At 55.1% G+C, this 23,494-nt stretch overlaps 1 protein-coding gene and 1 long non-coding RNA gene across 9 annotated transcripts in view; one reads left to right on the forward strand and one right to left on the reverse strand.

The window, feature by feature from the left end:
- MARCHF10 (membrane associated ring-CH-type finger 10) overlaps nt 1-23,494 on the reverse strand; it is an 88,568-nt gene that overhangs the window by 9,838 nt on the left and 55,236 nt on the right. For 7 of the 8 annotated variants that reach the window (XM_060202521.1, XM_060202524.1, XM_060202525.1 and 4 more), the window contains 3 exons: nt 16,318-17,647; nt 14,012-14,178; nt 11,362-11,471 (listed from right to left, as the gene is read on the reverse strand). In XM_060202521.1, coding sequence (XP_060058504.1) covers nt 11,362-11,471; nt 14,012-14,178; nt 16,318-17,647 — 1,607 coding nt within the window. The remainder of the gene's footprint in view (nt 1-11,361; nt 11,472-14,011; nt 14,179-16,317; nt 17,648-23,494) is intronic. The other variant, XR_009552880.1, reaches the window with a different exon arrangement.
- LOC132541801 (uncharacterized) lies at nt 16,650-18,423 on the forward strand. The gene is made up of 2 exons (XR_009552881.1): nt 16,650-16,751; nt 18,083-18,423. It is a non-coding gene; the product is annotated as an uncharacterized LOC132541801 (long non-coding RNA).

Genomic DNA, 23,494 nt, shown 5'->3' on the forward strand with positions numbered 1-23,494 from the left:
GTGTGTATACGTATATGTGTCTATATATGTGTGTGTATGCGTATATACGTATATGTGTGTATATGTGTGTATACGTATATGTGTGTATACGTATATGTGTGTATATTTGTGTGTATACATATATGTGTTTATATGTGTGTATGCATATATGTATGTATATGTGTGTGTATATGTATATGTGTGTATACGTATATGTGTGTATACGTATATGTGTGTGTATATATGTGTGTGTATGCGTATGTGTGTATATATGTGTGTATACATATATGTGTGTATATGTGTGTATGCGTGTGTGTATGTGTGTAGACGTATACGTGTATATATGTGTGTATACGTATATGTGTAAATATGTGTGTATATGTGTATTTAAATATATGTGTGTATATATGTGTGTGTATACGTATATGTGTGTATATATGTGTGTATGCGTATTTGTGTGTATATATGTACATATTTAATTTATTTATTTTTAAGCAGAGCACCTATCAGCTCTGGCTTGTAATGGTGCAGGGGATTGAACTTGGGACTTGGAAGTCTCAGGCATGAGAATCTCTTTGTATAGCCATTATGCTATCATTATGCAAAAAGACTCTTGTGCCTGAAGCTCCCAAGTCCCAGGTTCAATCCCCTGCACCACCACAAACCAGAGCTGAGCAGTACTCTGGTAAAATAAAATGGGAAAAAAGAAAAAAGAGGAATTAAGATAATGCTATCTACCCCCACCCTAATACATCATTTTTAAAACATTTACTTATTTATCAGATAGACGCAGAGACACATCAGAGGGAAGGAGGAGAGAGGGAGAAAGACAGAGAGACACCAGCAGCCCCGCTTCACCGCTTGCAAGGCTATCCTCCTGCAGGTGGGGACTGGGGGCTCGAACTGGGTCCTTGTGCCCCTGCCCCCCATGTTTATTTTCTAGGATCTCTCTCTCCTGTGCCCCCCAGATGACTCTGTGAGCTGGGCCTTTGCTCAAGCTTCTCCTTTGTTCTGCCCACTTGTTTTTGTGCTTGTTTTGTCATTTACTTTGTTCCAGGCAAAAAGCAGCCCCGGGTCGTGCCCATGGCAAAGCAAGAGCAATGTCCAGATGGGCACCTCGCTGGTGCCATGCCCATCAAGTCCTTGAGAGCTGCCTCGAGGCCACTGCCAGCCTGCGGACACCTTCCTGATGACCGTCCAGCCAAGCCTTTCCTCTCCGGCTCCTCGACGTCCGCCTTTCGTTGTGTCCATGCATCCTGCACTGGCTATTACTTCTGCTTTCCTCAGCGGGTGGGCTGCACTTTCTTCTCCCAGTGACACTTAGGAACCCAGAGGAGCCTGGAGGGCCTGGGCACGGCAGCCCCTCGGAGAACTGTGCAGAAAGCCTGACCCTTTGCCCCTCTGCAGACCCCAACGAGTCAGCAGCAACAGTGTCTGTTCTGCTCCATGTGTCAAGCTCCATCTGTCTTCATGCCAAATCCCCACGGCCAGGGGGCTCCAGAGCCCCTTGGGAATGGAGCCCCCAGCCCTGGGCCTGGCTCCTGCTGGAAAGGTGGAAGAAAGGTGGAGCCTGTGAATCTTGTTTCCCGGGCAGCCCTGACAATGGCCGATTCAGAATGCTCCCCCGCCCAGGAAGCCGGGGTCTTCACGCGTCCATCTGCCCCTTTGCGTGGTCTGTACAGGCTCACTTCTGCTTCTCACAGCTCACTCTCCCGTTTCCGTCCCCCCAGCAGCTCAGGAAGCTGGCACAGACGTGCTTCCTCCAGAGTGAAAGGCTGAGGATGGATGTCCCTCCTGGACTGGAGCCCACTCCTGGTCTTGGCCACAGCTGACGCCGAAGTCACTGCTCAAGTCCTGGTCTTTGGAGGCTCAGACCCCGTCCTGATAGCTCGTCTCTGTTGTCAGCTTCTGGTCATGTTCTCCCGTGCTCTTCTGACCCTGCTAGAGCTGCCAGAGGAAGTTGCTGGCTTTCACTTTTTCTGTTAGCTGCCCCCTCCCACCTTCCTCAGGAGTCAAGCCCCACCTCCTCCTCTGGGAAGCCTTCCCAACTTACTCTAAGACCAGGCCTTCTTCCTGCTTCAGCTGCTGAAGGTCCTCCCGCTGCAGATCAACTGCCTTTGTGCTGGGACCCTTCTGCTGCAGGCCGGTAAAGGGCTCCAGCTCCCGGGCAGGCTTGTCAAAGCACTCAGGGGAGTCACTCACTTTTTATACTCTGCCAGGCAAACAGCCACTAATGTTTTCTGCAGATGATCTGAACAGTCACCTGCAGCAGAGTCACTGCTGCTCTGGCCTGTGGGAGGGAACCTGTCAGGCTGAGCAGTACATCTGGACCTGGCTCCTGAGGCCTCTGAGCCGCCCTGCAGCCCGCGGGCCACGGGTGGGCGGGGCTTGTTGCCATGGAACCGCGGGGTCTGGGTTCTGCAAGGGCAAACCCAGGCCAGGGTGCGGGAGGGCTGGGGCTGCACTTGTGTGCTAGGCACACGCTCCACTTGCTTTGCTGTCCTCACCCCATTAAGTTTGGTGATTCTCCGTCTTTCTGGCTGGGGGAGAGCTCTGCTCCTAGTGTCAGGCCGTGTGAAGCAGCAGTGGCCTCAGTTGTGTGCTGGGGAGGTGCCCCCCAGCTGAGGGAGGCACCTAGGTGTCCAGGGACATCTGTCTGCGGCTGAGACCAGTGCCAGCCAGAGGCCTGCTGAGACCTGCCGGGGCTAGGCAAGGATGGCAGATGCTTCCCCATCACACCGCGGGCCTGGGCCTGGCCCTGGGAGGGCAGCGGGGGCCATCCGGTCCATGACTCTGGGCAGAGTCTGACTGCGTGGCCAAGGTCACGGTGCTTGGCTCAAGCTTCTCCTCCTCTGTTCTGCCCACTTGTTTTTGTGCTGCTGCTCCTTCCAGGTGGGAGGCTTGATGCTGCGTGTGCAGCCAGGCCAGCAGTGTGCATCTTATTCTGATTCTAGTTTTTCTAGCTGTCACATTGACACCTGGGTGATGTGCACTTGGTGCACACACAGTTGAGTCACCACTCGTGGTGGCCGTTTCCTTTTCTTTTGATTTAATTGATATACTATTTTTTTTTGCCTCCAGGGTTATTGCTGGGGTTCACTGCCTGTCTTGTCTCAAGTGGCCTCCCCCAGAGCTCTGTTCTGGCTCCTACACGATTTAATATTTACATCAATGACCTCCCAGAAACTTCTTCAAGGAAGTTCATCTACGCTGATGACATCTGCTGTGCAACTCAGGCATCCAAGTTCGACATCCTTGAGGAAACACTCACGAAAGACATGTCTCTGATATCTGATGACTGTAAAAAATGGCGACTAATCCCTAGCACTGCAAAAATGGTATCATCTGTTTTCCATCTACACCATGCCTCGGCCTTGCGTGAGCTTAATGTGCAGCTTGACGATACGAGAATCCGGCACGAAGCCCAGCCAGTCTATCTTGGCGTTACTCTCGATCGCACCCTGTCATTTCACGAACATCTCATAAAAAAACTGCAGCAAAGGTGGGTGCGAGGAATAACATCATTGCAAGACTGGCCAGCTCCTCATGGGGCGCGAGCGCTTCCACACTGCGATCATCCTCTCTGGCATTATGCTATTCCACTGCAGAATACTGTGCCCCAGGATGGTTCCGTAGCCCCCATGTCCACTTGGTCGATTCCAAATTATATTCCTCCATGAGGATCATTTCTGGAACCATCCGTTCCACCCCGGTTCCATGGCTGCCAGTTCTTAGCAACATCGCCCCGCCAGATATTCGTCGGGATGCGGCATCATCTAAGTTCATTTCCCACGTCTACGCTCGACCGGACCTGCCAATCTACGCGGATATCTTCGCCCACCCTGTCCAACGCTTGACGTCTCGTCACCCAATCTGGTCCCCTATGCCTACACTGAACTTCTCTGTTCCAGACTCTTGGAAACAGAGTTGGCAGTCAGCTGAGGTAAAGAACAAACACCTCATCACAGACCCCTGCGAGCGTCAACCCGGCTTTGACCTAGCACGTTATGACTGGGCCCTCCTCAATCGCTATCGAACAGGCCATGGCCGGTGCGCCGCTATGTTCCATCGCTGGGGAGCCAGAGACGACCCGAACTGCCCCTGCGGCTCCAGACAGACTATGACCCACATAGTCAACGACTGCCGCCTCTCCAGATTCAAAGGAGGTCTCGAAACTTTACATCAGGCTCAACCTGACGCTGTTGACTGGCTACGGAAGAAGGGCAAACGCTAGAAGAAGAACTGCCTGCACCATGAATCCACTGCTCCTGGAGGTCATTTTTCCCCCTTCTGTTGCCCTTGTTGTTGTAGCCTTGTGGTTATTATTGTTGTTGTTGATGTCATTGGAGAGAGGAGGGGAAGCCAGAGAGGGGGAGAGACAGACAGACGCCTGCAGACCTGCTTCACCGGCTGTGAAATGACTCCCTGCAGGTGGGGAGCCGGGGGCTCAAACTGGGATCCTCACGCCAGTCCTTGCGCTTTGCACCACATGCACCTAGCTCACTGTGCTACCGCCTGACCCCCGATTTATTTACTATTGAATAGAGACAACGAAAGAGAGAAATTGAGAGAGAAAGGGGAGCTAGAGAGAGGGGAAGTGTACAGAGACACTTGCAGCCCTGCTTCAGGCGAGTCTGCGAAGAAGCTCCCCCTGCAGGTGGGGACCAGCTACTTTTTCTTTAAGTCCACTTTTCTTTTATTGGTTAGAGGAGACAAACTGAGTGGAGAGGGGCAGACAGAGAGGGAGAGAGACAGAAGCCTGCGGTACAAGCTTCACCAGTTGTGAAGCTTCCCCTCTGCAGGTGAGAAGTGGGGGCTGGAACCCTGGTCCTTGAGTATAGTGACCCCAGAATGTGCATTTGAGTAAGTCATGGGGCCTGGCTGACGCTGCTAGTCTGAGTTGGTGACCCCTGAGACTCACTGCTTGGACTCAGGCCCACAGTGGCAGCCCGCAGATGAAGCCTCGAGTCTGAGCTGTGGAGTGACCCTCATGCTGCCACATCACCACTGGTCCTGTTGCTTATTTGGGAGATCCGATCTCCTAGATCTGCTAGCTCACTGGCCTCTAGAGCCCCTGAGAGTATGACTTGAGATCTAAGCTCGTTCTTTCTGAGCGAGAGAACGACCAAGCAGAGCTTCATCTGTCCTCTTAGCCGGTGTGGGTCACTGACGTCCACTCTCCTCCACCGTCACCTCCCCAGACTGACTTGAACTCCTGCACCCGATTCCTGCCGTCGCCTGTCGGAGCCGGGCATGCTCTCCGCTGCCACTGGGGCCTTTACCTCCACTCACATGTCCAGTGCTGCGTCCTCTCTCTGAGCTACTGAGCCCACCAGCTTGTGACATCAGCCTCAACTGAGGGAGGGCAGCGGGTGTGGCTGCTCAGCTGAGGGAGTGGGCCTCACTTGAGGCACCCTGGCACAAACCCCACCAGGCCTGTGACTGGGCTGCCGGTATCGCTCAGCCCAGCCGCTGGGGCAATGGGCAGAGGGTCTGGGGGTCTCCAATCTAATCACTTCAATCTGGCAGGGTGTCGACCGTGTGGGACAGCTGTGGGAATACCACAGAATGCCCGAGAGCCACAGGGAAGGTTGAATCTCAGCGTCCTGTTAGCACTCACTGGCCTCAGAGGGCAGGCTCAGATCTATGCCTCAAAGGCAAATGCTTCTAGTCCTGTCCCTGTGGTGTCTCCGCTCAGTCTCTGTCAGACACACAGCAGCATGACCTGACTTCCCTGGGCAGACAACCTCATCCATGTGTCCTGGAGCCTCCCCTCCACAGAGCCCTGCCCCACTAGGGACAGACAGAGACAGGCTGGGGGTGTGGATCCACCTGCCAACACCCATGTCCAGTAGAGAAGCAATGACAGAAGCCAGAACTCCCACCTTCTGCTCCCCACAAAGAATTTGGGTCCATATTCCCAGCGAGATAAAGAATAGGGAAGCTTCCAGTGGAGGGGATGGGGCTCAGAACTCTGGTGGTGGGAGCTGTGTGGAATCGCACCCTGTGATCTTACAACAGTTCATTGTTTTTAAATCACTAGTAACAACAACAACAACATCAACAATCAATGGCTTCCTAAGGCTGGTGGTGCTGTGCTCAGTTGAGCGGCTCCCTAAGGCTGGTGCTGGTGTGCTCAGTTGAGAGGCTTCCTAAGGCTGATGGTGGTGCTGGTGTGCTCAGTTGAGCGGCTTCCTAAGGCTGGTGGTGCTGTGCTCAGTTGAGCGGCTTCCTAAGGCTGGTGGTGGTGGTGTGCTCAGTTGAGCGGCTTCCTAAGGCTGATGGTGGTGCTGTGCTCAGTTGAGCGGCTTCCTAAGGCTGGTGGTGGTGTGTTCAGTTGAGTGCACATGTCACAGTGCTCAAGGACCCCATCTCCACCTGTAGGGGAAGCTTCACAAGTGGTGAAGCAGGGCTGCAGGTGTCTGTCTTTCTGCCTCCCAGTCTCCCCCTTACCTCTCGGTTTCTCAGTTTCTATCCAGTAAATAAAAGACATAAAATCACAAGTCATATTTAAAAAAATAGAAGGCTTCCTGGGGCTGGGAGATAGCTCACCAGGTAGAGCGCACACCTGACAGGCCCTGAGAACCCGGGTTTGAGCCCCCAACACTGCAAGGCGGCAGCAGCAGGCTGGCTCGGGGGAGCTCCATGAATGGTGGAACGGTGCTGGGCTGTCTCTCCTCCACTCTCTGCGTCTGAAGAAGGAAGCGAAGTCCGCCAGGCACAGAAATGCCGCAGCACAAGGCTCCAGCAGGGACAACCCCACCCCAGCCCCATTACCTGGGAATATCTGGGAAGTCAGCATTTCAGTGGGGGAGACTGCCGTGCAGTCAAATGCCAGTGTAACTGTAGGAGACGTGTGTGTTTATGAATAGAGACAAGCAAGACAAGTCTAAATGAGAAGAATGCCTCAGAAAACAGGCCAGTGACTTAGCTAGTGGAGTGACAGTCAGGCGGAGGTGAGGCGAATTAGGCTATTTCTCCTTCTTTTCCCTGTACAGCTGAGGAGCTGGGAGCCACGTGGTGTCACCGTCCTGGGTGGGCTTCCGTTATGGTCGCAGCACAGAGGGCGACTCCAGTCTCAGAGCATCCCTGGCACATGGCGCCTCCCTGCGGCCTGGCCTCAAGCATAGCAAGGCATGCGTCGTGTCCGGCGAGTGCTGCCTTCCTCCTCTGCCTTGTGCCTGCGCGTGATACCGCAGGCCTCAGTGTCAAGGAGAGAATATGTTTGCCGTGGCAGGAACAGCACTGTCGCTGGCTGGCCGAGATCTTGGAACCAGAGGAGCCAAAGTTTGGGAGTGGAGGGGCCTGGGGCCTCAGGCTGTGAGGCTTTACAGCAAATCTGTGGACACACCCGGGCCTGTCCTGTGGGGACAATCTTCACATGAAACTGCAGCCTCTTCAGACCCTGCAGGGGGAGTTTCTGAACCAGTGCGAGTCTGGCTGCCGGACTGTTGAGTCCGCAGCAGGCTGGGGTGCTGAGTGCTGCTGCAGTGTGGGCCCTCAGGGCTTTCCATCTGGAGAAACTGCTGGTTCCTGGGCCCTGCCCCTCCTGCCGGTTCCATGGGGAGAAACAGTGCTGGTTCCTGGGCCCTGCCCCTCCTGCCGGTTCCATGGGGAGAAACAGTGCTGATTCCTGGGCCCTGCCTCTCCTGCTGGTTCCATGGGGAGAAACAGTGCTGATTCCTGGGCCCTGCCCCTCCTGCTGGTTCCATGGGGAGAAACTACTGGTTCCTGGGCCCTGCCTCTCCTGCTGGTTCCATCGGGAGAAACAGTGCTGGTTCCTGGGCCCTGCCCCTCCTGCTGGTTCCATGGGGAGAAATTGCTGGTTCCTGGGCCCTGCCTCTCCTGCTGGTTCCATGGGGAGAAACAGTGCTGATTCCTGGGCCCTGCCTCTCCTGCTGGTTCCACGGGGAGAAACAGTGCTGGTTCCTGGGCCCTGCCCCTCCCCTGCTGGTTCCATGGGGAGAAACAGTGCTGATTCCTTGGCCCTGCCTTTCCCCTGCTGGTTCCATGGGGAGAAACAGTGCTGGTTCCTGGGCCTTGCCTCTCCCCTGCTGGTTCCATGGGGAGAAACAGTGCTGATTCCTGGGCCCTGCCTCTCCTGCTGGTTCCATGGGGAGAAACAGTGCTGATTCCTGGGCCCTGCCTCTCCCCTGCTGGTTCCATGGGGAGAAACAGTGCTGGTTCCTGGGCCCTGCCTCTCATGCTGGTTCCATGGGGAGAAACAGTGCTGATTCCTGGGCCCTGCCCCTCCTGCTGGTTCCATGGGGAGAAACAGTGCTGATTCCTTGGCCTTGCCTTTCCCCTGTTGGTTCCATGGGGAGAAACAGTGCTGATTCCTGGGCCCTGCCCCTCCTGCTGGTTCCATGGGGAGAAACAGTGCTGGTTCCTGGGCCTTGCCTCTCGCCTGCTGGTTCCATGGGGAGAAACAGTGCTGGTTCCTGGGCCCTGCCCCTCCTGCTGGCTCCATGGGGAGAAACAGTGCTGATTCCTGGGCCCTGCCCCTCCTGCTGGTTCCGTGGGGAGAAACAGTGCTGGTTCCTGGGCCCTGCCCCTCCTGCTGGTTCCGTGGGGAGAAACAGTGCTGGTTCCTGGGCCCTGCCTCTCCTGCTGGTTCCATGGGGAAAACAGTGCTGATTCCTGGGCCCTGCCTCTCCCCTGCTGGTTTCATGGGGAGAAACAGTGCTGGTTCCTAGGCCCTGCCCCTCCTGCTGGTTCCATGGGGAGAAACAGTGCTGATTCCTGGGCCCTGCCTCTCCTGCTGGTTCCATGGGGAGAAACAGTGCTGATTCCTGGGCCCTGCCCCTCCTGCTGGTTCCGTGGGGAGAAACAGTGCTGGTTCCTGGGCCCTGCCCCTCCTGCTGGTTCCGTGGGGAGAAACAGTGCTGGTTCCTGGGCCCTGCCTCTCCTGCTGGTTCCATGGGGAAAACAGTGCTGATTCCTGGGCCCTGCCTCTCCCCTGCTGGTTCCACGGGGAGAAACAGTGCTGGTTCCTGGGCCCTGCCCCTCCTGCTGGTTCCATGGGGAGAAACAGTGCTGATTCCTGGGCCCTGCCCCTCCTGCTGGTTCCATGGGGAGAAACAGTGCTGATTCCTGGGCCCTGCCTCTCCCCTGCTGGTTCCATGGGGAGAAACAGTGCTGATTCCTGGGCCCTGCCTCTCCCCTGCTGGTTCCATGGGGAGAAACAGTGCTGATTCCTGGGCCCTGCCTCTCCTGCTGGTTTCATGGGGAGAAACAGTGCTGGTTCCTAGGCCCTGCCCCTCCTGCTGGTTCCATGGGGAGAAAGTGCTGGTTCCTGGGCCCTGCCCCTCCTGCTAGCTCCCTTTCCACTTGTGGTTGAGATGAAGTGTGCTTCCCACAGGGCTCTGGTAGCTGCAGGTTCTCACTGAGAGGAACTGGAACTGATTTCGGCTTCCTTGTGGAGCAGTGACTGTGCAGAATAGCTTCCATCTTTCCTCCTTGGCCCACTTTGCTCCCTGCTGTCCTTTGCTGAACTGCAACCCACTAAGGCCGGATGCTCCCTTATCTGCTGGTGGTGGCATGGGGCTCCCTCCCCTCCTCCAGTCCCTCCCTGTCACTTCAGGCCTAGACTACGGCCACTACGGTTGCAGGAGGCCAAGCCCTGCTCACTGCTGTTCCTCTGCTGACAACCATGAGCCCACCGTGCTGGCCCTCCGGCCTCTGGCTGACATCGTCAGGACAGCCACAGCTCTAGGCTTTGCCCTCTGAGTGGGTCCACACACCCACCACCAAGCCAGTCGTGGTAGCAGCTGCAGCTTGGCCGAGGGAGAATGGCCTGGAACGCTTAGCCACGTGGGGTCTGCACTGCGTGGGGCCCCACCCTGCCTGTCTACCGTGTGCAGAGGGGGAAGAGGGAACCGGGAGTGGGGAGAGCATGGCGACGGGTCTGGCTTCCTGGGACCTGGGATTCGGCTTGGTGACCAGCTGCTGCCGGATTCTGTGTTTGTGGACTTTGAAGGCCGTCCAGGCGTGATTCTGAGGAACCTGGTCTCCACTGACACCTTTGGGGCCCACAGTCTCTCTGACGTGACTTCCTGGGCCTGGTCTGTACACTGCTCTGGCCTGGGGACTTTCTGTGCCTGGGCTACGACTGAAGGATCCAAGAGCCCTGGGCCTCACCGAGGGCTTCGAGTCCCTCAGCGGGTATGGACTCAAACTGCTGAATTTGTGCATCAAGAATTCCTCCCGCCTCCCACTTCCTCGTGCCCTGTCTCTGGGGTGCTGGGGCGGCGCTGTGGCCAGGGCACCAGACTGAGAGGTTGAGCTGTCCAAATCTCCGTCCGGCAGGCTGAGGGCATGGCCGCGCTCTGACTCAGGTGTGTTCTTGCTCTCAGAAAGAAGTCTGGGCGTGGGCTTGGGATCTGAAAGCCCTGTGACTTCTCCTCGGGTGGGTGACATTTCAGTTGCTAACAATGACTCTATAGTTTCTAAATCATGTGCTTTACAGCCATGACTATGAATGGCTTTTTTTCTTTTTTCCTAATCGCATAATGAAGGAGGCCAGTCTTCAACCATATTGCTAACGGTGGCTGTGTTTTCATTTGCTAAGTCTTCACTGACTGGCCATCAGGCTCAGGGCACTCGAGGTCAGCACCAGCCAGAACACAACCATGGAACAAACGTCAACACATTCTGCAAAGTCCTAGAGGCCACACTGAAGCAGCAAGAAAAGCGACACCAAAACCCGGCTAGACTAAACTGGACCATGTGTGTGACCCAGGCCACCACCACCTGGGTGTCTAGGTGACGCCGATTTCTGTGCTGGTGAACATCCCTCTGTGTGCACCTGTGGACGGAGGTGGCCGTCTGCCGTCTCAACAGGCAGCTGTGGCTTGTGGCTTCCATATGGGGCAGCATCAGGCAATGAGCTGTTGTCTGGGCAGAAAGCGCTGCCCCACCCACGGGTGACTCAACTCTCACGGCGCTGGACTTGCAGTTCAAATGCAACAGGATCCTAGACCCACGGGGTGCTGAAGGCCCCAGCAGCCGCTTTCTCTGTGTTTCTTGACCTCATGGAAAGCAGTTGTGTTGTTATTCCGGGTCACTGGGACAAAGTCAATCGTCATTTCCTCTTAATGCTCTGGACCCCCCAACCCCATTGCTGTCGACCTTAAATCACATCAGCTGGCCAGAATTTTTGTTATTTCCGTTTGTCCACAGAACTAGGCCACGCTGCCGTTTTCTACGTTTGCCCCTCATAGGGAGAGCTCAGCACCCCAATGCTTCTGCTCAGACAGCCTCATAACAGAGAGCTGGATGGACCTCCCAGGCTCCCACCCGGGCTGCCTGCAGAATTTGGTTTGGGGAGCTTCTTCCCTCGCACCTCCAGTCCGCCTCCCCCAGGGGGCTGAGGCCCCTTACCCGGGACTGCTGGTGCTTCTGGTAGAACTCAGTCAGGTTGAAGTCCTTCAAGTTGACCAGCAGGCCTTTCTTGCACATCTCACAGGTCTTCACAGCGCTGAGGTCTGCCCCTGAGCAACGAGAGAGGATTGCTACCTGTAACCCTGGGCTGCTCTGAGTGGACCTTCCTGGTGCTCTCCTAGGAGCGTTTTGACAGTGTGAGCATGGATTCCGTGTTGCAGAGAGGTGCTGCTTAGTGCCCGATCTCCTGTGGGAAGGACCTGAGGTCTGAACCCTCCTCTGGCATCATCTTCACTGTCATACCAGCTTTGTGTGAGTGAGAGTCCCAGGACTTTAAAATGACAGGCCTCACTTTCTGTTTAGACACAGACATTCAGAAAGTCAGAACTGCTGAGGAGGCTGGGAGGCAGTGGCCCCATGCTGGCAGGAAGCGAGTAGCGGGCCCATGCTGTGTGTACTCGTCTTTCTTTGAAGGCCTCGCACACACCAGCTGGGCACACAGAGTACCATGAGCTAGGACCCAGGTTCTAATCCCTAGTCCCCACCTGTAAGGAAGAAGCTTCATGAGTGGTGAAGCAAGGCTACAAGTGTCTTTCTTCCTCTCTCCCTTTCCAACTCCCCCTGTTGCTCTCAACTTCTATATCTTAAAAAAAAAAAAAAGGGACAAGTGGCCACTGGGAATGGCACAGCTGACGTGCAGACACCAAGCACAGGCACTGCTCCTGGCAGTGGAGTCTAAGCCAGCTGGGGACTCAGAAGCCAGCTTTTCCCGCAGCTCGGGCAGCCTGTACCTGGGGGAGCACAGGGAGCAGTGCTGGGAGCCCGTGCCCGAGCCTGAGTGCAGACTCATTTGGGAAAAGAAGCACGGAAGGCCGCCCTATTGGCTGGGCTTTATTTATTTATGTATGACAGAAATTGAGGGGGGGAGGGGGAGATAGAGAGGGGAAGAGACAGAGAGACACCTGCAGCCCTGCTTCACCACTTACAAGATTCCCCTCTGCAGGTGGGGACCTGGGGCTTGAACCTGGGGTCCCCCTGCATGGTAATATGTGTACTCAACCGTATGTGCCACTGCCTGGACCCAATTAATTAATTAATTAGTGGCCAGTTTCATGCCCCCCATCACATTCCACGAAATAGCAGTGGGGCTGTGACCGTGACACTGACCACGCGGCCTCCGGGCACAGGTGTCATACGCTGGCTCAGGAGGAGGCCTGAGGAAGTGAAACTTGAGTTCTCTGCGCTGACCTGGTGACGGTTCACACCCAACTCCACTTCTCCCCACTGGCAGTGTAACAGAACAGCAAGTAGCAAGAGCACCTCAGAGGACAGGTCAAACAGGAGCCCTCTGCATTCTGCGCACCTGCTATGGCTTCGGCCTCGCGCTCTGAAGCTCTAGGCTGCAGATGTCCCGTGTGTTCCCGTCTACGGCTGCCCGGCGCCCAGAGCGGCACTGGCACTCAGCAACACTGCCATTATTTTTATGAGCAATCTGTTTGTGCTACACACTTAGCTGACTTTGCCTGGCAGAGCAACTGGCACTGGAGAGTCGCTCTTCCTCTCCGCAGGATGCAGTGTTGTGTGAATAGGCCTCTGGGCATCGGGGCCACCGGCCTGCATGTCACCTGCGGGGCTGGGGGGGGGGGCTGCCCACAGGTAAGGGGATGCTGGAAAGGAGACAGTGAGTACGGCCAGCTCACCTGTGTGCTGTTCCTGGAGGTGGGCACAGTCACACCCCTTGGGGACAAGGCAGAAACTGGGGTCGCACAGCCTGCCTGGGATGATGAGAGCCCAAGAGAAGTGGAGTGGGACCCGGCCCCTGACTTGGGGCAGCAGGACCTTCTGGGGGTCTGAAGGCAGCAGCCAGACGTCTTACCAGGCTGCTCCTTGTATCGGTGCTGGGTGGCATTTATTCATTTCTTATTCAAGTTGCTCTTGTTCTTAAACCAAGTCTGACAGAAATGAGGAGGCTGTGGAGACCTGCTGAGGTGACTGTGTGAGGGAGCGACCTCCCCAGGAAGGTGACAATGGGGCCTCACACTCATTTGCTAATAACAGAGGTGACTGCAGCCAGGCGGTGGCGCACCTGGTTAAGCGCACACATCACAGTGTGCAAGGACCCAGGTTCAAGCCCCTGGTCCCCACCTGCAGGGGGAAGCTTCAGGAGTGGTGAAGCAGGGCTGCAGGGGTCTGTCTGTCCCTCTCTCCCTCTCCCTCCCCTCTCAATTTCTGTCTCTATCCAATAATAAGAACAAATAAAAAAGTCAGTATTTTTTAAAAAACAAAAAAAGAGGTGATGAAGCCAGAGTGTGCTCTGCTCCTACTCTTACTCCCACCTCCCTTCCTCAGGTGAAGGGAGGCAGGGCTGTTGTGAATGTCCCCAGCCGGCCTTGAACGAAGCTGAAGCTGAGATTCAACCACTGACCCATCTCATCTTCCCGTTGTGTGGGAGGCGTCTTTGCATCTCTGCCTGGTTCTCCGCTGTGGCTTGGAAAGAAATGCTCTTCCCTGCGTGGCTGCTCAGGCAAGGGCTGCAGTGGGAGTAGGGCTGGGGCAGCCTCAGCTGCACGGCCCCCGTGGCCCCCACGGCCTGCACCCCGCTTAGTAATTACAAGTGGCGCACGCTTCTCGCCCTCCCGTCCCCGCCTACCTGATGTTATTTTCACTTTCAGCCACTTTTTCAGACACTCTTGGTGAACGAACTGCAGGCTCCCCACACAGCCACAAGGCTCCAGGAGGGGGTTGGCTGGGGAGCCCCCGGCTATCTGACAGATTCGACACAGGTTCTCCTCCTCCTCTGAGTCCTCCTCCAGGAGACTAAATGAAAAACAGGCCTCGTGACTAGGAGTCAGCATCTTACAGAGTCCACAGATGCCAGTTCCCTGGGGGCTGAGGGGGAGGAATGGCCCCTCTGACCCTCGCCCTGTAGAGCTCCCAGGCTGGTCCACCACCCCCTCTGGCCCACAGGAAGCCCTCCTCTGAGCACCTTACTGACAGGACCTTCTTTGCAATTACTACTAGCCAGCACTTCTCCTGGGAGCCAGAGCTGTGGGCTGCAGAATGAACTTGCAGGAAAGTCTGGGAACCCCTCTCTGAAGCCCCTCTCTGTGATCATTAACACACTCACACAGACACCCCTGAACTATTAGGGATACGGAGAAGCACATGGAAAACCATAAAGCAAAACCCCTCTAACAACAGCACAGCAAACAGCAAAAGCATCAGTCACAGCAAGAACGGAGTCCTGGGGGCTGCAAGGTGTGTGGGGGCGCGGGAGCTGGGCAGAGGGACAGGGGAGCCTCTGGGGCTCTGGGGTGTTCTCTGAGCTGCAAAGGGGGTGCAGAGACGTCTGGGCTTTATTCTGCTGCTAATTCTCTCAAGTATCTACACGTTTTTATGTGCTAAAGTAACTAACCAAGGGGGAGAGAGGGCTTAAGCAGCATAGAGAGATGGGCTTGAGATGTTAAAGTAAGGCATGCTAAAGTCTATGAACCAAAATTCACTAAAAATCATATTTCTGGGGCCGGGTGGTGGCGCACCTGGTTGAGTGCACTTCTTGCAATGCGCAAGGACCTGGGTTCGAGCCCCCAGTCTCCCCCCACCTGCAGGGGCAAAGCTTTGTGAGTGATGAAGCAGTGTGACAAGTGTCTCTCTGTCTCTCCCCCTCTGTGCCACCCCCTTCCTCCTTGATTTCTGGAAGTCTATTAAATAAATAAAGATAATAAAAACATTTAAAATTACATTTCTATGCAAAGATAAAAGATTGGAAACAGAGCTTTACCTAGTGCCCACCTCTGGATCATAGTGTCACTGGTAATTTTTTTTTTAAAGTTTTGAGTTTAGCATTTCCTAAATTCAGTATTTTGAAAGTATAAGGTGGGAGCAGGGGCTTATTACATTAAAAAAAGAGAGTTTCTGATGGGCAGAGTATAGAAATGACAGTGGCTTAGTGGGTTGCTACAGCTAGCTGTGGGTGCATTTTTAAAAGGAATCATCTTTTAGCTCAAGGGCATCAATTTGGGATGGTGAGAGTCCCAACATTAGACCTGGGCCGGCAGCCGTATTTTTGTGTGTGAGGTACTTAGTGAGGTGACTCCAGGCCTGTGATTCTGCAAGAGACACACGCACGTGGGCGTCATAAGACCTGACCCCGTTGGCACTCATGACTCATGGCCCTTGTGGAATTGTCCCACTCCCAGCTGAGTGGTGACAGGCTGCCTAGTGGCCCCAGCCAACCGCATTAACCATTAACGTGCACAGAGAAGGCTCAGATTCCAGATCTACTACCAGGTCAGTAAGGAAGTAAATGTCCAAAGCCGAATGGCGAAACCCTGGCATGGAGTTTGATGGCAGATTTACAGAGGTTCATGGTTATGAAGTACCCTGGGACTCTCTCAAAGAAAGGAGCGGTTTGAGAGAGATGTGGCTTCTCTCTCATGGATGTGAAAGACCACATCCAGTGGAAGCAGAGCTTCCCCCGGCACGGCTCTCGGGGGAAGGATGTGACTACGGTGACTGCTTGCCTACAGCCCGTTACTTTGGAGGTTTCAATTCTAGAACCTGGCTGGCTTTGTGCACAGTCCTCGGAGGGAGAGGTGCAGACTGAGTGTGTCGGGGGGGGGGGGGGCGGCTTTCTACAGAAACCCTGGTCCCAGCCTCTGCAGACAATCGCTCACTGTATAGCTGCCAGAAACCCTGCACCTAGCAGGCTGGCTTTTCTTAAAGTTCTGGTATTCAAGGAGAAGCACCTTGGGAATCCTGAGGAAACAGAACCACAGCCTCAACTGTATACAGGTAAGAGCTATGCACCCGTCTTCCCAACACAGAGCCTTTAAAATGTCAAGGAAGGATTCAGTCCTATGGCCTAGTGCAAGTCTGCTCATGTCCGTGGAGGCGAATCTTAGAACAATGGAATCAAAACACATGTAGATACCTGGACTCACGAGAACCCCTCACCTTTCCTGCAGCTTCTTGAGTTTCTCCGGGTCTGCCTTTCTCTTAGTGGCTTCCTTTTCATCTATGAAAGCAGAAATGGACACTCTGCTGCCACTATTTTGACCTGGGAAGTCAGACACTGCAAAGAAGGTAAAAGAAGGTATATTTTCTTGCAGGGACCCAGACATGTGCAAGTGGCCTTGTAAGTTCACTGTTGGGAGAGAGGGCCCAGAAGACAGGCTGTTTTCAGGATCCAGCAAAAGCCTGTGTGTGTACGATGGAGCCGCTGGAGACTGGCTGGCTGCGCCGCTGTCTCCTCTCCTGACATCAGCTTCATGAGCATCGTTTGCTTGGGAACAACTGTGCTGCTCTGTACAGGCGGCCAGACCCCTGCTTCGGATGGGGGACAGCGGCTGGCGAATGTTAAGCCTCAGGCTCCCCTCTGAGTCCGAGCTGTAAGTTGACGCAGAGGAGGGGGACGGGTCTACCGGGACCTCATCACTCAGAGGAGGGAAGACCACCGGCCCGTGGGCGTTGTAGGACGCGTGCGTTGCTGCCCGTGGGGCTGCGGGCCTGGCCGACAGGAAGTAGTCCAGAGAGCGGCTGGAGCTACTCAGGTAGGCCCGCCAGTCCCTCTGGTGGTCACGGGCGCCGGGCCTGTCTTCCATGGGAGTGTAGCCGCCACTCGACCCGTCTTCAGCATTGATGTCCTCGTCTACACTGGCGTCCGACCTGTCACTTTCCCCGTCGACACTGTCCTTGTCTGCGGCAGGGCCCCGGCGGGGTGGCTCGGGGCCTCGGGGTGTCTTCTGCCTGCCGGGAGGCTCGGCGGCCCTGCTGGCCTTCGCCGAGTGCGGACAGGATGCGCTCCAGGGAGCGCCTGCCCCGCGGTTGGCAGGACTGTCCTCGCAGGCTTTTCTTTTGGCCAGAGTGGCCGGGGCCCCGAGGAGCCTGCAGGTCTGGCTCAAGGGACAGCGGGCCGGGCGCATGCCCACCAGCAGCCGCTCTTCCTCCAGGCGCGTCTCCTCCTCCGTGTCGTCGTCGTCGGCGGCTGCCCCCGCGTTCAGTGACAACACGGAGTAGAAGTCCTCATCCCGGAACCCAAACGGCACCTTCCTCGGCTCCGTCGTGCCCGTCGTGCCCGGGGACCCGCCCGGCCTCTGGGGGCAGCCTGTCCCTTGGCAGCACGGGGGCGGGCCTGGGGGGGGCGCTCCTCTGCTTCTCTCGGGGGTGATTTTGATTTTCGTCTTCATTTTCTGGGAGAATGGAAGTACGTTCCTTCTCTCTCGAGTCAGTCTCTTGGGTTTAGTGTCGCTGGTCCGCTTTGGGCCTTCCTGTTGAGCTACTGAATCTGCACGGAGGAAAAAGCACACTGCTGGTTACGGGGAAAGAGCTGCAGCGCCGGCCGCAACTGCTCGAGGGGAGCCGCAGGCCGGGTCTCGGTGGCGGGGCACGCGGGGTGGCAGCGCGGCCTCAGTGCCGCTGTGTCTGGACTCTGCCCGGGCGCGTGTGGGGCCCAGGGTGGGCTGCGGGTGAGGCTGCAGTGCCTTCCGCCGGGGGTCTGAGAAGACCCCTCAGCCCCAGGTCACGCTGTGCTGACAACGGGCGGGTCTTGAGTGTTGGCTTTCACACCAATGTTTACTGAAAAGGAGAACCCTCAATCTGGGAGGGACGTCTTTTTATTTATTTATCTATCTATCTATTTATTTATTCATTATTTTGCTTTTTTGTTGCCCTTGTTTTTATCATTATTGTGCTTATCATTGTTGTTATTATTGCTGCATAGGACAGAGAGAAATGCAGAGAGGAGGGAAGACAGACAGGGGGAGAGAAAGACAGACACCTGCAGACCTGCTTCACCGCCTGTCAAGCGACCCACCTGCAGGTGGGGAGCCGGGGACTTGAACCGGGATCCTCACACCAGTCCTTGCACTGCCACGTGCGCTTAACCCGCTGCGCTACTGCCCGACTCCCTCTGGGAGGGATTTCTACAAAAACTACCTGGCTCTCCTGCCACACACAAACTTGACAAAAGAACCAACCCGCTTGGGCGGGGAGGAAGCCTCAGGCACCCAATGACTATGGTTGCTCACAGTACCAGATTAAAAGTATAAATGTCTCACAAAATCACTGCCTCCTCTGTCACTGGGTCCTAGTCATAACCTCTCTCTACAGCAGAGCTCTTTAAAAAAATATTTTCTTTACCTATTTATTTGACAGAATCAGAGAAGAGGGGAGAGGGAGATAGGGAGAGAGACAGAGAGACGCCTGTAAACCTGCTTCACCACTCGCAAAGCTTCCCCCAGCAGGTGGGGACTGGGGCCTTGAACCTGGGTCCTTGTGCCCTGTAGCATGCGTGCTCAACCAGGGGCACCGCCGCCTGGTCCCCCTATAGCAGAACTCTCTACCCCGCCACTCCCACCCTTTGCAGCTGGATGTGAAGCAGGGAGAAGTAGAGAGGGGAGTGGGGAGGGGGTGCTCAGGTGGCTGGGATCCTCCCCGTGAGGTCACTTGGTCCAAACCTGCCTCATAAGCCCAGTGAGGGAGCCCCGCCACAGAACACAGGGACCAGGGGCGTCAGGCTTGAGGAGATCATGTGGCTGACCCAGGGTTCTATTTCTAATAAGTGATGGAGTGACCATCTGAACTCTGCCTGCTGATGTGATGTTTGTGTCACCAGGGTGAATGCTGAAGCTTGCTGCCTGCAGAGCAAACTCAGTGCTCCAAGTGGCCCTCCCTTTCTTCCTCCCTCCCTTCCTCCCTCCCTTCCTTCCTTCCCTCCTTCCTTCCCTCCCTCCTCCCTCCCTTCCTCCTCCCTCCCTTCCTCCCTCCTTCCTTCCTCCTTCCTTCCTTCCTTCCTTCCTTCCTTCCTTCCCCCTTCCTTCCTTCCTTCCTTCCTTCCTTCCTTCCCCCTTCCTTCCTTCCTTCCTTCCCCCTTCCTTCCTTCCTTCCTTCCCCCTTCCTTCCTTCCTTCCCTCCTTCCTTCCTTCCCCCTTCCTTCCTTCCTTCCCCCCTTCCTTCCTTCCTTCCCCCCTTCCTTCCTTCCTTCCCTCCTTCCTTCCTTCCCCCTTCCTTCCTTCCTTCCTTCCCTCCTTCCTTCCCCCCTTCCTTCCTTCCTTCCTTCCTTCCCTCCTTCCTTCCCCCCTTCCTTCCTTCCTTCCTTCCTTCCTTCCCTCCTTCCTTCCCCCCTTCCTTCCTTCCCTCCTTCCTCCCTCCTTCCCTCCTTCCTTCCCCCCTTCCTTCCTTCCTTCCCCCTTCCTTCCTTCCTTCCTTCCTTCCTTCCTTCCCCCCTTCCTTCCCTCCTTCCTTCTTTCCTTTTCTCCTCTTCTTTTTTCTTTCTATAGAGACAGAAATTGGGGGGGGGGTGCCTGGCATTCAATTAAGCTGGCGGCACATTCAATTAAGCACAGAAGGTACGAAACACGAGGACCCAAGTCTGAGCCCCCAGCTCCCCACCTGCAGGGGAGGCGTCATGAGTGGTGAAGCAGGTCGGCAGGAGTCTCTCTCTCTCCCAATCTCCCTCTCCCTTCTCAGTTCCTCTCTGTCCTGTCAAATAACAATCATAGAAATGGAAAAAAAGGCCGCCAGAAGCAGTAGGTGGGGCAGACAGGAGGCACCTCCAAGACTGATCCAGCACTCACAAAGCTTCCTGCCTCGCCCTCAGGACATGTCCTGTGAGCAAGAGAAGCCACCTGGCTCAGTGTCCGTTGCGTGTGTGAACCGGACCCGGCCGGCGCACCTCGGGTCCACTTGCCTTTACCCCTCCTGCCCATCACCCTGTGGGAGCTGCTGAGGGCACTGCCCTCACTGCCTGGCTCCATGGCGGGTCTGTAGAGTGGACAGGCCGCAGCGGGTCCAGGAGCCCCTGAGTGTGAGATGTAAACCCTCCAGTGCCTGGCTGAGTGGAGGCCAGGTCAATAAGCCCTTCAGCTGAGGCCCCACGGGAGACAAGTGTCAGACACTGACGTGAGGCACCCAGTCACACATCTGTCCTCTCAGCTCCTGTGGAGATAGTCCCAGCTGCCCACCAGCCCCAGGAAGAGGTCGGCAGCTGCCCCGGTGCTTGGAGCCGGCGTGCCCCCGGGCTGGGCTGACCACATCTGAAGTACAATGCTTCTGCCTGGCCAGCTACACTCTCCTTTGATTCTTGCTTTTTGCTTTTAGGAAAACAAGATGACGTAGAGGAGCGTAGCCCCTATTTGACTGCTTTTGCTCCAGATTTAGTGACGGGCCTGTGGCCAGCTGACGAGCGCTGGGCCCTGCATCTGCTGATGGTTCCCTGCACACACAGGGTCTGCTGGGTGTCAGAGCTGGCGCGGCTGGACTTCAAAGGCACACAGCAGAGCACAGCCAGCCAGCGAGAGCAGAAGCACAGCTTAGCGCAGGGAAGCCTTTCACCCGGGCTTCGGTGAGCGGCCCAGTGGTGAGGGGCCGCTCCTGCGGGTCCCAGAATTAGCACCCAGGGGTATCTCAAGCCCTCCGTCTTCTCTCACCACCATGGGGCCTTTCTCCAAAACTCAAACAGCAGCTGTGTGTGCACGTGTGTGTCTGTGTGCGTGTGTGTGTGTATCTGTGTGCATGTGTGTCTGTGTGCATGTGTGTCTGTGTGCATGTGTATCTGTGTGCATGTGTGTCTGTATGCATGTGTGTATCTGTGTGCATGTGTGTATCTGTGTGTGTGTCTGTGTGCATGTGTGTATCTGTGTGCATGTGTGTGTCGGTGTGCATGTGTGTATCTGTGTGCATGTGCATGTGTGTGTCTGTGTGCATGTGTGTCTGTGTGTATTTGTGTGCATGTGTGTATCTGTGTGCATGTGTGTGTCTGTGTGCATGTGTGTCTGTGTGTGTCTGTATATCTGTGTGCATGCATGTCTGTGTGTATCTGTGTGCATGTGTGTGTCTGTGTATATCTGTGTGCATGTGTGTGTGTGCATGTGTCTCTGTGTGTGTCTCTGTGTATATGTCTCTCTCTGTGTTCAAGTCTGTCTGTGTATGTATGTGTGCATGTGTGTATGTCTCTGTGTGTGTGTGTGCACGTGTCTGTGTCTCTGTGCATGTGTGTTTCCGTAGAGGTGGCAGACTGCTGCTGTATTCATGCTGTGTAACCCTCTTCACCATCTATCAACAGGGAGCAGGCTTCAGTCGCTCCAGGGCTGGGATGCAGCGGGTGTGCATGGAGCAGGCCTTACAGATGCTGCCAAATGCCTCGAGGCCTGTGGAGCTCCAGCCTTGCAGGTTCAGCTGGGTGCAGGAATGTGTGAGGTGCAGGGAGGGGACAGGACAGGCAGCTGTTTGCTCAGGTCAGCTCTCGGGACTGGGGCTCCCTGTGACCCCAGCAGCAAGCAGTGTGCACTTCTGCTTATCTTCGGCTATTGTGCAGTTATCGCAGGAAATCTGGGGGCCGTGTGGCGGCACACCTGGTTGAGTGCACACGTCGCAGTGCGCAAGGACCTGGGTTCAAGCCCTTGGTCCCCACCTGCAGGGGGAAAGCGTCACGAGTGGTGAAGCAGGGCTGCAGGTGTCTCTCTATCTCCCTCTTCCCTTTCAATTTCTGGCTGTCTCTATCCAATAAACAAAAAGATAATACAAAGAAAAAAATTTAAAAGATACTTTAAAAAGAAGTAAGTCTTACAAATGAAAATGAAGAAAAAATAGCAGTGCCCATACTGCCAGACCCAGATGCCTTCAGGGCAACTCACGGGCCACACCAGTGGGCAGGGCTCCCACAGGCCCCACCCTGGCTGTGCCCTTCTCTGGGCCGAGAACCTGTATCCTGGAGGCATCTGCAGTTACAGCCAGGGCTCTCCTACCTGGGTGCAGATTAAAGACAGAAAACAGGAAACAGCGACGTCTGAGTGTATACAGCTTACATCCTGCTTTCTTTCCCCGAGCATTTTATTGTGAGCATTATCTCCTGTTATTATTCTAAGCACACGGTTGTTCATTGCTTGCATAGTATTGATTATAGAGTATAAGAGTACACTATAAAATGCATCACAGTTTGTTTGCTGTTCTTGGAGTTATTATATGAAGTTGTCTATTTTACATTTCCCCACTTTTTCCTATTAGGGCTTTGTGTTTTTCCTGTTGATTTGTAAGAGCCTTCTATATGTTACCTGCCACATTTGTTTCAAATCTCTCCCGGATATAGTTCATACATCTGACTCCTACTCCACTTCATGCACAGCACTTCAGAATGAGAGAAAAAGAATGTGGACGTGACTGGAAGAGATAGGGAGCTGGGTGGAATAGAAAGATGGAACAGTAGTGGAGAAGTAATTCCAGAAGCCAGACCCGCACCTTCTGCTCCCTGTAAGGAATCGGGTCCATGTTCCCAGAGGGGGAGAAATGTCAGGGAAGATGACCAGAGGGCTCTGACCTCCAACTCCATCAGGATCCAGAGAGAAGAGGGGGGCGGGAAAAGGGGGGAGGGGGTGACACTCAGAAGTAGTAGGTGTGACTTAGAAAGGAAGAGAAGGCAGGACCACAGAAAAATGAGCAAATAAATAGATAAATATAGTCAGTTAAGGAAATAATAGCCAGCCGTAGCTGTGAGCTTGGGAGAACTACTGCAGTTTCCAATAGAGGGAGTGGGGACACAGAACTCTGGTGGTGGGGACAGTATGGATTATACCCCTGTTATCTCATACTTTTGTAAATCAATATTAAACCACTAATTTAAAAAAAGGATTCTGTGTGCAGACGGGGGGCTGTGTGAACCTCTGAGGCCCAGACCATGTCACGTAGGAGAAGCCCATCGTTCAAATGACATCTGGGAGTCCCTGGGGAGGCTTCAGCAGCGATGGCACTATGCTACTCCATTCAGGAGTTCACTCAGCTGCCACAGCCATCCAGTGAGGTGAACCTTATCATGCTTACTGTTAAGGCAAAGGAATACTTATCCAGAGGAGCTACTTGGCCTGGGGGGAGGGGACTGTGGCTGTCGGGCTGCTGCTGACTCACTTACACCCTGACTGCCCCTAGGTCTATACATGCAAGTCCTGCCACCGTGTTCCTCGTCCACACGTGTTCACCAGCACACATGCCACATGACGTAACAAAGGGGCCTGGCTTCTGGGCTGGCATGGAGGTGGCGCCTGGGTCTCTCCAAGGGAAAGATTGAGTCCATGGAAGGTTGGCCGTCAGGTGTTATTTTGCTTGAGTCTCGGGGGCCTCGGCTGGTGGCCGAGCCTCAGTC

The sequence above is a fragment of the Erinaceus europaeus genome, chromosome 12, assembly GCF_950295315.1.
Source record: "Erinaceus europaeus chromosome 12, mEriEur2.1, whole genome shotgun sequence".
Classification (NCBI taxonomy): Eukaryota; Metazoa; Chordata; class Mammalia; order Eulipotyphla; family Erinaceidae; genus Erinaceus; species Erinaceus europaeus.